Source organism: Carcharhinus amblyrhynchos, chromosome 1 (assembly GCF_965287045.1).
Source record: "Carcharhinus amblyrhynchos chromosome 1, sCarAmb.v2.hapA, whole genome shotgun sequence".
Taxonomy (NCBI): domain Eukaryota; kingdom Metazoa; phylum Chordata; class Chondrichthyes; order Carcharhiniformes; family Carcharhinidae; genus Carcharhinus; species Carcharhinus amblyrhynchos.
In genome coordinates, this window is record NC_137324.1 from 85,419,239 (window position 1) to 85,434,457 (window position 15,219).

The 15,219-nt window shown below is 42.2% G+C and overlaps 1 protein-coding gene across 3 annotated transcripts in view; it reads left to right on the forward strand.

The window, feature by feature from the left end:
* The window catches only part of atp8a1 (ATPase phospholipid transporting 8A1), a 362,709-nt gene that overhangs the window by 243,602 nt on the left and 103,888 nt on the right, over positions 1–15,219 (forward strand). For all 3 annotated transcript variants that reach the window (XM_080188142.1, XM_080188135.1, XM_080188148.1), the window contains exon 24: positions 13,281–13,453. In XM_080188142.1, coding sequence (XP_080044268.1) covers positions 13,281–13,453 — 173 coding nt within the window. The remainder of the gene's footprint in view (positions 1–13,280; positions 13,454–15,219) is intronic.

Sequence of the window (15,219 nt, forward strand, 5' to 3'; positions counted from 1 at the left end):
GTGGCTATTCTAGAAGTCAGCTGATCACTATCTCTTTCAATCAATGAGGAAAGGGCAATAAATACCAGCCTTCCTAGAGAAGCCCATATCCTGGAAACTGACTTTTAAAAATATACATGAAGAAAATCAACATGAAATTCACCTTGCGTACTTCCTAGCATATAGTTACAACGTGACATAAGATCTCTCAGAACCCTGACAACAGACATGTTCAATCTCTCGACTGGAAAGTGCCTCAAGTCAGTGGGAGGCCTTAGAGGGAGGAAGAAAACAGATTTCAAAAGTGTGATCTCATATATATTTTGATCATTTACTAATGAGGAGACCTACACTGTCACTGAAGCCTGAAGTGAATTGCTTCAATAATTGAGCTGGATCGCATCTTGGGTTGCATGCTTTGTCAACAAGATAAGATAAATTGTTAACTGATTTGCTTGATATTATGTGGCACTAAAGCTGTAAAAAGAGAAATATTTTGTTTTCTGATTGTTGATTGAGAAGAGCTAGCTGCTCAGTTACAAGAACAAAGGAAGTAATGATGTAACTGCAGCTGTGTGTGAAAGTTTTCCCTCTGTTCCATTACAAATGAGATTTATTCCAAATGCAAGTCTCTCTGGGAGATTCCCAATAAAGTATTATTTGAATATAGAAGGATACTTCTTCTATAGCATCTTAGAATCATAGAGTAATACAGCCCAGCAGGAGACCAGTCAGTTAAGTCTGCCTGTGCTCTTTGCAAAAGCTATCTAATTAATCCAATTTCCATGCTCTCATCTCCATAGCCCTTCAAAGTTTTCTACCAGAAATAATCAGTTCCCTTTTTATTAATGTTGTTGAAACTGCTGCTTCCACCCTTTCAAGCAGTGCAAATCAAATCATCATAACTTACTGCATCAAAAACCCTCATGTCACCTCTGGTTCTTTTATTAATTACTAAAAGTTAGTGTTCTTGGTCACTAGAAACAGTTTTGCATTATTTACTCCAAATTCCTTCAATTTTCAACATTTTATCAAATCTCTCTTTAACCTTCTCAGAGTTTTTTTCAAAAATCTCTTTCCAGTCTCTTCACATAACTGAAACTTTTCACCTTTGGTACTGTTGTAGATATATCTCCTTTGCTTTCTCTTTGAGACTTTGACATACTTTTTGAAGTGTGGTGCCTAAATTTGGCACAGTACTCCAGCTGAGGGTGACTAGTGTTTTGTGAAACTTTAGCATAACTTCCTTGCTTTTGGACGCTGTTCCTCTGTAAAGCCATTGCCCCCATGTGCCTTTTTAAGAGCCTTCTCATCTTGTCATAGAGGTTTACAGCATGGAAACAGGCCCTTTGGCCCAACTTGTCCATACCACTCTTTTGTTTAAACCCCTAAGCTAATCTCAGTTGCCCGCATTGGCCCATATCCCTCTTTACCCATTGTATCCATGTAACTATCTAAATGCTTTTTAAAAGACAACATTGTACCTGCCTCTGGCAGTTTGTTCCAGACGCTGGCCACCCTCTCTGTGAACACATTACCCCTCTGGACACTTTATCTCTCCCCTCTCACCTTAACCCTATGTCCTCTAGTTTTAGACTCCCCTACCTTTTGGAAAAGATAATGACTATCTATCTGATCCATGCCCCTCATTATTTTATAGATCTCTATAAGATCACCTCTCAGCCTCTTACACTCCAGAGAAAAAAGTCCTAGTCAATCCAATTTCTCTTTATAACTCAATCCATCAAGTCCTGGTAGCATCCTAGTAAATCTTTTCTGCATTCTTTCTAGTTTAATAATATCCTTGCTATAATAGGGTGACCAGAATTGCACACAGTATTCCAAGTGTGGCCTTACCAATGTCTTGTACAACTTCAATAAGATATTCCAACTCCTGTATTCAGTGTTCTGACCGGTGAAACCAAGCATGCCGAATGCCACCTTCACCACTCTGTGCACTTGTGACTTCACTTTCAAGGAGCTATGAACATGTACCCCTAAATCTCTTTGTCCTGTAACTCTCCCCAGCACCATACCATTAACTGAGTAAGTCCTGTCCTGGTTCAATCTACCAAACTGCATCACCTCGCATTGGTCTAAATTAAACTCCATCTGCCATTTGTCAGCCCAATTGATCAAGATCCTGTTGCAGTTGGAGATAATTTTTTTCACTGTCTGCTATGCCACCAATCTTGGTGTCATCTGCAAACTTACTAACCATGCCCCCCATATTCTCATCCAAATCATTAATATAAATGACAAATAACAATGGGCCCAGCACTGATCCCTGAGGCACACCGCTGGTCACAGGCCTCCAGTTTGAAGAACAACTCTCTACAACCACCCTCTGGCTTCTGTCAAGAAGCCAGTTTTGTATCCATTTAGATACCTCACCCTGGATCTCGTGAGATTTAACCTTATGCAACAACTTACCATGCGGTACCTTGTCAAAGGCCTTGCGAAAATCCACGTAGACAACATCAACTGCACTACCCTCATCTACCGCCTTGGTTATGCTTTCAAAAAACTCAATCAAATTTGTGAGATATCAGTTTCTACTCACAAAGCCATGCTGACTGTCCCTAATCAGTACTTGCATCTCTAAATGCCTGTAAATCCTGTCTCTCAAAATACCTTCCAACAATTTACCCACCACAGATGTGAAGCTCACTGGCCTGCAGTTCCCGTGCTTTTCCCTGCAGCCCTTTTTAAACAAGGCACAACATTTGCTACTCTCCAGTCTTCAGGCACCTCACATCGATGACTCAAATATCTCGGCTAGGGGACCCACAATTTTCTCCTGAGCCTTCCACAATGTCCTGGGATACCCTTCATCAAGTCTCGGGGGCTTATCTCCCTTGATGCGCTTTAAGACTTCCAGCACCACTTCCTCGGTAAAATGTACATTCCTCAAGACATCACTGTTTAATTCCCCAACTTCCCTAATGTACACGCCTAATCCTCGTATTCCTACTCTCACTAGCACGTGGTAGTGGTAGTAGTGCTGAAATTACTACCTTTGAGATCCTGCGCTTTAGCCTTCTGCCTAAATCTCTATATTCACACTTCAGGACCTTGTCCCTTTTCCTACTTGTGTTGTTGGTACCAATATGTACAATTACCTCTTGCTGCTCACCTTAAGAATGTCCTGTGAGCGCTCAGAGACGTCCTTGACTCTGGTACCAGGGAGGCAACACACCATCCTGGAGTCTTGATTGCGCCCACAGAAATGCCTGTCTGTGCCTCTAACTAGCGAGTCTTCTATTAATTGTCTTGTCACTTTCAAAGACTTGTGGACACCAGGGCCGGAATTTTACCACTTCGCCCACCCCAGAATCAGGGTGGGTGAGGCTCACAGGCATTCTCCGTTGGCCTCGAATGGGATCTTACAAGAATTGGGTAGAATAACATTTGAGTGCATTTTGTGTGTTGTGATAAGTTATGTCAGTCTAACTTTCCCTATAGTTAAACGTTTAAATTTAATTTCCTATGATACACTACTTGAATAAAAATTGCTGAATCGCTATTTTAATTTGTATGAACGGCACTCACTTCTGCCCAAACTCACCACCTTCCACGCCCTTTCATTTTGGTCCCGTTAAAGTCTCAAGTAAGCTTGAATATTCACTGGGAGCCCAGCTTGCCAAAAGGGGGAAAAAAAACACAAGACACAGTGCTTCCCTTCTCTGTCCTGTTGCCAAAATGTCGATGATTCTTGAGGTGGAGGAGGAAGACCGTGTCCAAAATTGGACACGTTACTTAAAATGAAGCTTTCCACAACCCAATGACATTATTCCAGTCTGACCATCTGGACAATACCACTTTAGCATCAACCTTCAGGCATTGTGTACTTAAGAGGAAGCTAGCAAGCACATGAGGGAAAAAAGAAGGATACACAGTACTGATATGATTACATGAAGAGGTGCAGGCGTAGGCGCATATGGATCATGAACGCTGGCATGGAACAGTTGAACTGAATGCAATCATGGTGAAGTCCTCAATGTCTGTCACCAAGAGTGGCTTAGTAGCGTCACTATTAACCATGCTGGCCAAATCTTGAAGGTTATAATTGTCAGATTGGGCTTAGAATAGTTAGTGGGTGAATCATCACGAGGGGCAAATCTACTTGACTTTTTCCTTAGCTATCACAGATGCCTCAAACCATGACAGTAGTAGTAGGAATGACTACTGCACAGTTCTTGTCAAGATAAGTTTCATCTTCACCTGGCAGGCACTCTGTCATGTGTGTTATTTTTTAATTTATTCTTTTATCCAGTTGGAGCATAGCTGGTTAGGCCAACATCTATTGTCCATCCTTACAAACCCTTGAAAAGGTGGTAGTGAACGATCTCCTTGAACTGCTGTAGTCCATCTGATCTATGTATGCCCACAGTGCAATTAGGAAGAGAGTTCCAAGGTTTTGATCCAGTAACAGTGAAAGAATGGCAAGATAGTTCCAAGTCAGGACAGTGTATGGCTTGGAAGGAAACTTGTAGGTGGTGATGTTCCCATGCTTCTGCTACCTTTGATCTTCGAAGTGGTAGATGATATGGGTTTGGCAGATACTGTTGATGGTACTTTGGTGAGTTGCTGCAGTGCAGCTTGAAGATGATGCAGTGATGGCACAGTGTGTTGGTGGTGGATGAAGTGAATGTTTAAGGTGGTGGCTAAGAACCAGTCAAGTGAGTTGCTTTGTCTTGGATGGTGTCAAACTTTGAGAGTATTGTTAGTGCTGCAGTCATTCAAGTAAGTGGAGAGTTTCCATCGCATTTGTATGTCCCAGGCAGGCTTTGAGGATTCGGAAGATGAGTTACTTATCAAAGAATTCCAAGCCTGACCGGCTCATGTAGCCACGGTATTTATGTGGCTAATCCAGTTTAGTTTCTGGTAAATGATGAGCCTCAAAGCTGTTGATAAGAGGATTCAGCGATGGCCATACCATTTAATGTCAAAGAAAAATAGTCAGGTTCTCTCTTTTTCAAGATGGTCGTTACATGGCAATTGTGTTTTGCCAATATTACTTGCCACTTATCAAGCCAAACCTGAATGTTGTCCAGGTATAGCTGCACACGGTCATGGACTGCTTCAGTATCTGATGAGTCAAGAATGAAGCTAAACACTGTGCAATCATCAGCGACCATCCCCGCTTCTGACGTACGATGGGGAGAAGGTCATTGGTGAAGCAATTGAAGATGGTTGGGCCTAGGACAGTTCCCTGAGGAGCTCCTGCAGAGATGTCCTGGGACTGAGATGATTGACGTCCAATAACCACAACCATCTTCCTTTGTGTTAGATATGACTCTAAACAATGGTAATTCCACCCCCCTCACCCCCCACCGATTCCCATTGACTCTAGCTTTGCTACTGCTCATTGATGCTATACCCTGTCAAATGTGGTCTTGATGCCAAGGGCAGTCACTTTCACTTCACCTCTTGAGTTCAGTTCTTCTGTACATTTTTGAACCAAGGATGCAATGAAGTGAGGAGCTGAGTGGACCTCATGTGCCCCAAATTGAGCATCAGTGAGCAGATTATTGGTAAGTCAGTTCAGCTTAATAAAACTGTCAAAAACAGTTTCTACCACTTTGTTCATGACTGAAAGTAGATTAATGTAGCGATAATTAGCTAGTTTAGATTTAGATTTTGTGGCAGGACATTCCTGGGCAACTTTTCACATTGTTGAGTAGATGCCAGTATTGTAGCTGTACTGAAATAGCTTGTCTAGAGGCATGACTAGTTCTGGAGTACAAATCTTCAGTACTATTTCCAGAATGCTGTCAGGATCCAAATTATTTGTGGTAATCAATGCCTTTAGCTGTTTCTTGTCACATGGAGTAAATCAAATTGGCTGAAGACTGGAATCTGTGTTGCTGGGAATCTACGGAGGAGGCGAAGTAGAATATTTGATTTGATTTATTATTGTCATGTGTATTAACATACAGCGAAAAGTATTGTTTCTAGTGCTCTATACTGACAAAACATACCGTTCATAGAGAAGGAAAGTGCAGAATGTGGTGCTACAGTCATAGCATAAAGATCAACTTAATGAAAGGGAAGTCCATTCAAAAGTTTGACAGCAGTAGGGAAGAAGCTGCTCTTGAGTCAGTTGGTATGTAACCTCAAAATTTTGTACCTTTTTCCTGATGGAAGAACGTGGAAATGAGAATGTCTAGGGTACGTGGGATCCTTAATTATGCTGGCTGTTTTGCCGAGACAGCAGGAAGCATAGACAGAATCTATGAATAGGAGGTTGACTTGCGTGATGGATTGAGCTACATTTACAACCTTTTGTGGTTCTTTGCGGTCTTGGGTAGAGCAGGAGCCACATCAAGCTGTGATACAACGAGAAAAAATGTTTTTTATGGTGCATCTGTCAAGGTTGCTGAGAGTCGTAGCTGACATACCAAATTTCCCTAGTCTTCTGAGAAAGTAGAGGCATTAGTGGGCTTTTTTAACTATGGTGTCAGCATGGGGGGACGAGGACAGGTTGTTGGTGATCTGGACATCTAAAAAATTGAAGCTCTCGACTCTTTCTATTTTGTCCTTGTTGATATAGACAGGGGCATGTTCTCCTTTATGCTTCCTGAAGTCAATGACAATCTCCTTCATTTTGTTGACATGGAGGGAGAGATTATTGTTGCTGCACAAGTTCACTGGATTCTTTACCTCTTTCCTGTATTCTGTTTCATCATTGTTCAAGATCCAACCCACTGTCATCAGCAAACTTGACAATCGAATTGGAAGGGAATGTAGTCACACGGTCATAGGTGTAGAAAGAGTATAGTAGGTGATTGAGAACAGTCACCTGAGAACAATGGTGCCCTTTGTGGGGCACCATTGCAGAGGATGATATCTCCTCCCCCAATTATGTAGGATCACACAAACCCTACAGTGCAGAAGGAGGCCATTTGACCCATCGAATCTGTGCCACCAATAACCCCACCAAGACCCTATCCCTATAACCTATTGCCCTGCTAATCCTCCTGACACTAAGGAACAATTTAGCATGGCCAATCAAACCTAACCCACGCATCTTTGGACTGTGGGAGGAAACCCACACAGACACGGGGAGAATGTGCAAATTCCACACAGACAGTGACCCAAGGTTGGAAGTGCATCTTAATCCCTGGAGCTGTGAGGCAGCAGTGCAGCTGGATGGGCAGGACTGCACAGCTTAGATTTGACCCATTGGTTGTGAGATTTCTTAGCTCTGTCTCTTATATGCTGCTTCCACTGTTTGGCACACAAGTAATGCTGACAGGCATGCCCCTGTAAAAATGAAGGATAGAATTGGCAGGATTCAGGAACTGGGAATGACAAGGGAAATTGTAAGCTTAGTCAAAAGGAATAAGGAAGCATATGATAGATAGGTCAAGGCATCTAAAACTGACAAAACCCTTGAGTATAGTGAAAATAGGAAGGAACTTAAACGTGGAATTAGGAGGGCTAAAAGGGGCAATAAATGTCTTTAGCAAACATGGTCAAGGAGAATCCCAAGGCTTTTTATGCATATATTAGGAGCTAGAGGGTAGCAAGAGAAAGAGTAGGCCCATTCAAGGACAATGAAGTTATGCATGGAACCACAGGAAGTGGGTGAGATCCTTAATGAGTAATTTGTATCCATACTCAGCAAAGATAAGGACATGACGGATGTTGAAGTCAGATTGTGAGTGCTCTAGAGAATGTTAATATATTGAAGGAGGAAGTGTTGAGCTAGATTGAGCTTAATTGCATTAAACTAGACAAGTCCCTGGGGCCAGAGGGGATCTATCGCAGATTATTGTGGGAGGCAAGGAGAGAAATAGCTGGGACCTTAACAGATATCTTCACTTCTTCTGACCACAGGTGAGGTTCCAGAGGACTGAAGAATAGCCAATGTTGTTCCCTTGTTTAAGAAAGGAATTGGAGATAATCTAGGAAACTATAGGCTGGTGAGCCTGACATCATAAGAACATAAGAACATAAGAAATTGGAGCAGGAGTAGGCCATCTAGCCCTTCGAGCCTGCCCCGCCATTCAATAAGATCATGGCTGATCTGTCGTGGCTCAGTTCCACATTCCCGCCCTCTCCCCACAACCCTTAATCCCCTCGCTTATCAAAAACCCATCAACCCGCATCTTAAAAATATTTAGCGAGGCAGCCTCCACCACTTCAATGGGCAGAGAATTCCAGAGATTCACCACCCTTTGAGTGAAGAAGTTCCTCCTCAACTCTGTTCTAAACCGCCCCCCCTTTATCTTGAGGCTGTGCCCCCTAGTCCTACTGTCCTTTCTGACCAGGAAGAGCCTCTCCACCTCTATCCTATCCATCCCATTCATCATCTTATATGTCTCAATGAGAGCTCCCCTCATTCTTCTAAACTCTAACAAGTACAAGCCTAGTTTATTCAGCCTCTCCTCATAGCTCAACCCCCTCAACTCCGGTATCAGCCTAGTAAACCTCCTCTGCACTCCCTCCAAGGCCAAAATATCCTTGCGTAAGTGCGGCGCCCAAAACTGCACACAGTACTCCAGCTGCGGCCTCACCAATGCCCTATACAGCTGCAGCAAGACCTCCCTACTTTTATATTCAATCCCCCTCGCTAGGAAGGTCAGCATCCCATTAGCCTTCCTGACCACCTGCTGCACCTGCAGCCTGGATTTTTGCGACTCATGCACAAGGACCCCGAGGTTCCTCTGCACTGTCACCTGCTGCAGTTTTTCGCCACGTAAGTAATAGTCCTTCCTACCGTTATTCTTACCCAAGTGGACCACCTCGCACTTGCCAACATTAAATTCCATTTGCCAGTTCCTGGCCCATTCGCCCAGCCTATCTAGATCCTTCTGCAGACTCTCCACACCCTCCGCGCAATTTGCCGTTCCACCAATCTTGGTGGAATTTCGACCCCATACACTCGGTTCCCTCCTCCAGATCATCTATATAAATGGTAAATAGCTGAGGCCCCAGCACCGACCCCTGGGGCACTCCACTATCACCAACCGCCAATCCGAATAGCACCCATTAACCCCCACTCTCTGCCTCAGTGGTGTCAGTGGTGGGGAAGCTTTGGAGAAGATGCTGAGGGACAGGATATATGCACATTTGGAAGAAAATGGACTAGTTAGTAACAGGCAGTATGTATGGGGAATGGCATGTCTCACCAACTTGAGTGTTTTGAAGAGATGACAAAGATAATTGATGAGGGAAGGATCTATGGGTGTAATTTATATGGACTTTAGTAAGGTGTTTGACACAGTCCCACATTGCAGACTGGTACAAAAACTAAAATCACATGGGATTCAGGGTGGGCTGGGTAGATGAATATAGAACTAGCTTGGTTATAGAAGACAGAATAGCAGTGGAAAGGTGTTTTTCAGAATGGAGATCTCTGGCTAATGGTGTTCTGCAGGGATTTGTGCTGGGACCTCTGTTTTTGTAGTATATATAAATAATCTGGAGGAAAATGTGGGTAGTCTGATTAATAAGTTTGTGGATGACACAGAGATTGGTGGCATTGCTCTTGGTGTTGGGAATTGTCAGAGGATACAACAAGGTATAGATAGATTGGAGCCTTGGACACAGAAATGGAGTTTAACCTGGATGATGCATTTCAGAGGATCAAATTTAGATGTGAAATATACTGTCAGTGGCAGAACCCTTTGGAACACTAACATACAGAGGGATCTGGACATGCAGGTACACAGTTCCCTAAAAGTGGCAACACAGATGGCCAAGATTATTAAGAAGGCATGTGGCATGCTTGTCTTCATCAGCCAGGGCATTGAGTACAGGAGTTGGGAAATCATGTTGCAGCTATATAAAACCTTGGTTAGGCCACATTTAGAGTATTGTGTGCAGTTCGTGAGGTGTAAGTCCTGCTTCACAAATTTGATTGAATTCTTTGAGGAGGTAACTAAGTGTATAGATGAAGGTAGAGCGGTTGATGTCATATACATGGATTTTAGTAAGGCGTTTGATAAGATCCCCCATGGTGGGCTTATGAAGAAAGTAAGGAGATGTGGAATAGAAGGAAATTTGGCCGATTGAATAAGTAACTGGCTGTCTCATAGAAGACAGAGGGTGGTGGTGAGGGAAAATTTTCAGACTGGAGGCCAATTACCAGCAGTGTACCACGGGGGTCAGTGCTGGGTCCTCTGCTATTTGTGATTTTGTCAATGACTTGGAAGAGGGAGCTGAAGGATGGGTTAGTAAATTTGCTGATGACACCAAGATTGGTGGAGTAGTGAATGAGGTGGAGGGCTCTTGTAGGCTGCAAAGAGACATTGATAGGATGTAGAGCTGGGCTGAAAAGTGGCAGATGGAGTTTAACCCTGATAAGTGCAAGGTGATTCATTTTGGTAGGACAAACTTGAATGCGGATTACAGGGTCAATGGCAGGGTTCGGAGGAATGTGAAGGAACAGAGAGATCTTGGGGTTCGTATCCATAGGTTTCTGAAGGTTGCCACTGAAGTGGATGGAGCTGTGAAGAAGGCTCATTGTGTGTTAGCGTTTATTAACAGGGGGTTTGAGTTTAAGAGTCGTGGGGTTATGCTGCAACTATACAGGACCTTGGTGAGACCACATTTGGAATATTGTGTGCAGTTCTGGTCACCTCACTATAAGAAGGACGTGGAAGCATTGGAGAGAGTGCAAAGGAGATTTACCAGGATGCTGGCTGGTTTGGAGGGTAGGCCTTATGAGGAAAGGTGAGGGAGCTGAGGCTTTTCTCCTTAGAGCAGAGGGGGATGAGAGGTGACTTAATAGAGGCTTATAAGATGTTAAGGGGGATAGATAGAGTGGACGTGCAGAGACTATTTCCTTGGGTAGATGTAGCTGTTACTAGAGGTCTTAACTATAAGGTTCATGGTGGGAGATATAGGAGGGATGTTCGAGGTAGATTCTTTCCTCAGAGTGGCTGGGTGTGGAATGCACTGCCTGCTGTGATAGTGGAGCCGGACACTTTAGGAACTTTCAAGTGGTTATTGGATATGCACATGGAACACACCAGAACGATAGGGAGTGGGATAGCTTGATCTTGGGTTTGGACATAGCTCAGCACAACATCGAGAGCCGAAGGGTCTATGCTGTACTGTTCTATGTTCTGGTCACCACACTACCAGAAGGACGTGGAAGCTTTGGAGAAAGGCAACACCCTGCTGAACCTTCTTTACACTGTCTCAGGGCTGTTTGCTAAATGAGAGGTTGAATAAACTAGGATTGTTTTCACTGGAAAGACAGAGGCTGAGGGGAGACCTGATAGAGGTCTACAAAATTAAGAGGCATGGACAGGATGGATAGAAAGGGGTTTTTTCCAAAGGTAGAAGTGTCAATTACAGGGGGGTGAGAGGGGAAGAATTTAAGGGAGATGTGTGGGGCGGGGTAGTTTTTCATGCAGAGAGTGGTGGGTGCCAGAATGTGCTGCCAGAGGAGGTGGTTGAGGCAGGCACATTAGCAACATTTAAGAGGCATCTGGATGGGAACATGACTAAGGAGAGAATAAAAGAATATGGACCATGTAAGAGCAGAAGGTTTTTTTTAGTTTAGTTAGGGCATCATGATTGGCAAAGGCTTGGCGTGCTGAAGTGTGCAGTACTTTTGTTCTTTGTTTGCTAAGTGTAGCTTCACCAGGTTGACATCTCATTTTTAAATACGCTTGGTGCTGTTCCTGACCTGCCCTCCCATACTTAACATTAGGCCAGGATTGATTTCCCTGGCTTGATGGCAATGGTAAAGTGGGAGGCATGAGATAACTGATTGCAGTTGTAAGTCCTGGAATTCTCTGCCTGTAGACAGAATTAAGATGCTCTGAACTCCATTGACTGTCATTTGCTAGTCTTGGGCTTGTTTGTTCAGTCTTTCCAGATCCATTTTCAATCTATTTCGTTCTTGTAAATTACTGATTCTAATACAAAATTACAAATAAAACAAGAAAGGATACTCATTTATATAATACTTTTCACAACCAGTGGACATCTCAAAGCTGATGAAGTTCTTTTGAAGTGTAGTCAATGAGTTAATGCAGATAACACGGCAGCCAATAAATGTTCGTCAAATTCCCAAAAACAGCAACATGATAATAGCCAGATAATCTGTTTTTATGATTTTGATTAAGGAATAAACGTTGTCTGGATCTCCCCAGATAACTCCCCTGCTCTTTGAAACAGTGCCAGGGTTTCTTTTGCATCCACATGATGCAGCAGATTGGGCCGTGCCTTAATGCCTCTGAAACACAATACCACCAATAGTGCGGAATTCCCTTGGTGTTGTACTGTTGTGTCAGGCTTAATCTTTGTGCTCAAGTCCTGGAATGTGACTGGAATCCGGAACCTTGTGACTCAGGAGTGAGAATGCCACCAACTGACCCATGGCTGACTCAGCTGAGACTAAAATATGTTCACTGACATATCTGTCCCCTCCCCAGATCTTTGACGAGTACAGTGAATGTAATGGTCATCCAGCACTACAGACTAAGGCAAGCCACATACAGCTGGAGTTCTGGGGAAGTTGCCCCTTTTAAAATCATTCACTGTGCCCTGTTCAATATTTATCCCTTTCTTTCTTGTCCTTGCACAATATAATGTGATTTTTTTTTTGAGCCATCCCTCGTGTGACTTGGCGGGAATTCTTGTGGTTGATTTGTACTGGATTTCCTTGTCCATTGATTTGGGCCCCTCAAAGATGCCCTCTACATTCTGAAGTTATTTTGAAAACCCATTATTGAGTATTCCTTGCATGTTCTGGTTAAAGGTGCTGTATAAATACAAGTTATTATTGTAATTCAACACATTTCATGTGATTAGTACACATTTGTCTTTTCTTCATCAGAGGGAACAAATGTACCTTTACCGTGTTCCCTCTCCACTGCAATAACTTACAGCATTGGCAGAAGAAGAAATGAGAAAGTGTTGGCTTCATTGTCACAAATCTTTTCTTTGGAATTCTGCTAGTTGCAAAATCCACCTTTATTATAGAATGATGGAAGTTGGATCAAACACTCCTTTCAGTGGTTTAAGCTGAGTCGAAGAAATAATTCATAATGGTATTCATATCAGGTTTTCAGAAACGTCACCTTTTTATGGAGGAAGAACTGAAACGTGCTTCAATTCTCATCCATTGATCTAGATTTTTATTTCACATTTTCAGCATCCACAGTTAGTTCTTTTATATATATGAACCAGATTTTGATGGGCAAGTCCTTTAGAGAAACTTGTTATTTTAAATTTTCAGTTTTTTGCTTTGAAAGTAGTAGGATGACTTGTCGGTTTTCTGAGATTTTTTTTTCTTGCAGCGTATTCCAATTTTTTTTTAAATTAATTCACAGACAACAAGGGAAACACTCGTGCATCACTGCAATACTCTCGGTGATGCTTTGCGCAAGGACAATGATTTTGCACTCATTATAGATGGGAAAACCCTCAAATATGCCCTGACGTTTGGAGTGCGACAGTCTTTTTTGGATCTTGCTTTGTCTTGCAAGGCAGTCATCTGCTGCCGGTAAGCTGAAATATGAACATTTATGAATGCTATGTTTTTAAGATTAAAAAATTAAACCTTGATTCTTGCAAAATGTAAATAGTCCAACTGCTTTGGCAGTTGCATGCAATTAAGTATATATAAGTAGTACATTGTACACTTTTCATTAAAAAGTAAGGTGGGAAACGCCAGGAAAAAAAAGTCTAATTTTCTATGTCTCTAACACTTCAGTGCAAAATTGCATTCAATGGTAATTGAAAACAATTTTAAAATGTGCAGAGGAATTAAGTAATCAAGTGGGCATGTTTAATATGTTGAAACTGGCAGCCGTCAACAGCAAACACAAATGGTCCAAATACTCCCTCATCGGCATTCATGATCTTCACCCTGACTCCACAAGTGGCATGCCCCAGTATTAATGGAGTATAGAAACCAGCCACCTCTTGACCCAGAAGAGTTTGTGCCAGGTGTATTTACAACTCATAAGCATGATTCCAGAATGTGACCAAAACCCAAAAATATTAGCAGGTTGGCACACACTCTCATCTTTAACCAGCTGAGACATTGTCAAGTCCATTAAAGATGGGTGTTGTTCACAATCAAAATATATCTTTTTTTTAAATTGAGCAAGAAGCTAATAGGTTTGGAAACAAATGGGAGTTTAATCTAAAATGTTGTCTTCCCTCTTGAGAGTGTTTTCTTTTCAAGTTCTTACTGAAGGATTTTTCACCTTTTCAGTTCCTAAGGAAGATACTAAGACCTGGAGAAACGGTTTAAAATGGTGTTTGATTCTTCAATCCGGAGGCAGATACAATTGTGTACCGTTGAGAAGGATTCTTGTTCTGCCCTTTTGCAAGCAAGCAGAGAAGTTAACGCTTTCCATTGACAGCATGGTCAAAATTTGAACAAAGATTTTGCCTTTTAACAATTTGACTTTATTCCATTTGTTATCTGCCAAGGCACAGTGCTCAAAAAGGGGAGACATGGAGTGACCTTGAAATTAGCTGCAAGCTTTTCTGTTAAAGCACCATTTAAAACCTAGCATCAATTGCTTCCAAAACTGGAATTAATAAAACAAATTGATATGAGTTACCATTTCGAACACTCGAAAGGGAAAGTTACCTGAAGTTTAAAGAGATAGTCAAATTTTAATTTTCAATTTTAAAGAAATTGAAAAAAGTGATTATTAAAGGGTATTTAAAAAAAGGTTGATTCAGAGAGAAGCTCTGTTAATTACTAGGATTATTTGAGGATCTTTTGTTTCAGTTTTAAAGGTATAAGAATATTGGTGAAACTTTGCTATCCAATGTTCATGAAGGAGAGAGAATGATAATTTAATAGGATGCCCACTTAAAAGGTAGAGCCAGGAAAATCTCACCACCAAATGGGGACACAACCTGGCTGCAGCTCAATGGAATATGTAGATCTAGTTTTGATGTTCATTTTGGTGAAAGGCATGTGCAGAACAGACTGGTAAATAGATAGCTTTCTCTTGGACAAAAGCAGAAAATGCTGGAAATTCTCAGCAGTTGAAAAAGCGAAGTGGTGCAGGGGGAGGTGGAGGGAGAAGGAAAGCTGGAATGGAAAGTAGAAAAATGGAGGTGGGAAAGAAGGATGATAAAATGGATGAATGAGATGAAACAAAATAAATGGAATTTGGGTGAAGGTGGAGGAGAGAGTTCATGTTGAACTTCACGTTCAGTCCAGAAGGTTCTAATGTGCATAATTGGAAGATGAGATGTTGTCACCTCCTATTTTTCCACTTTCCATTCGAGTTCCCCTTCTTG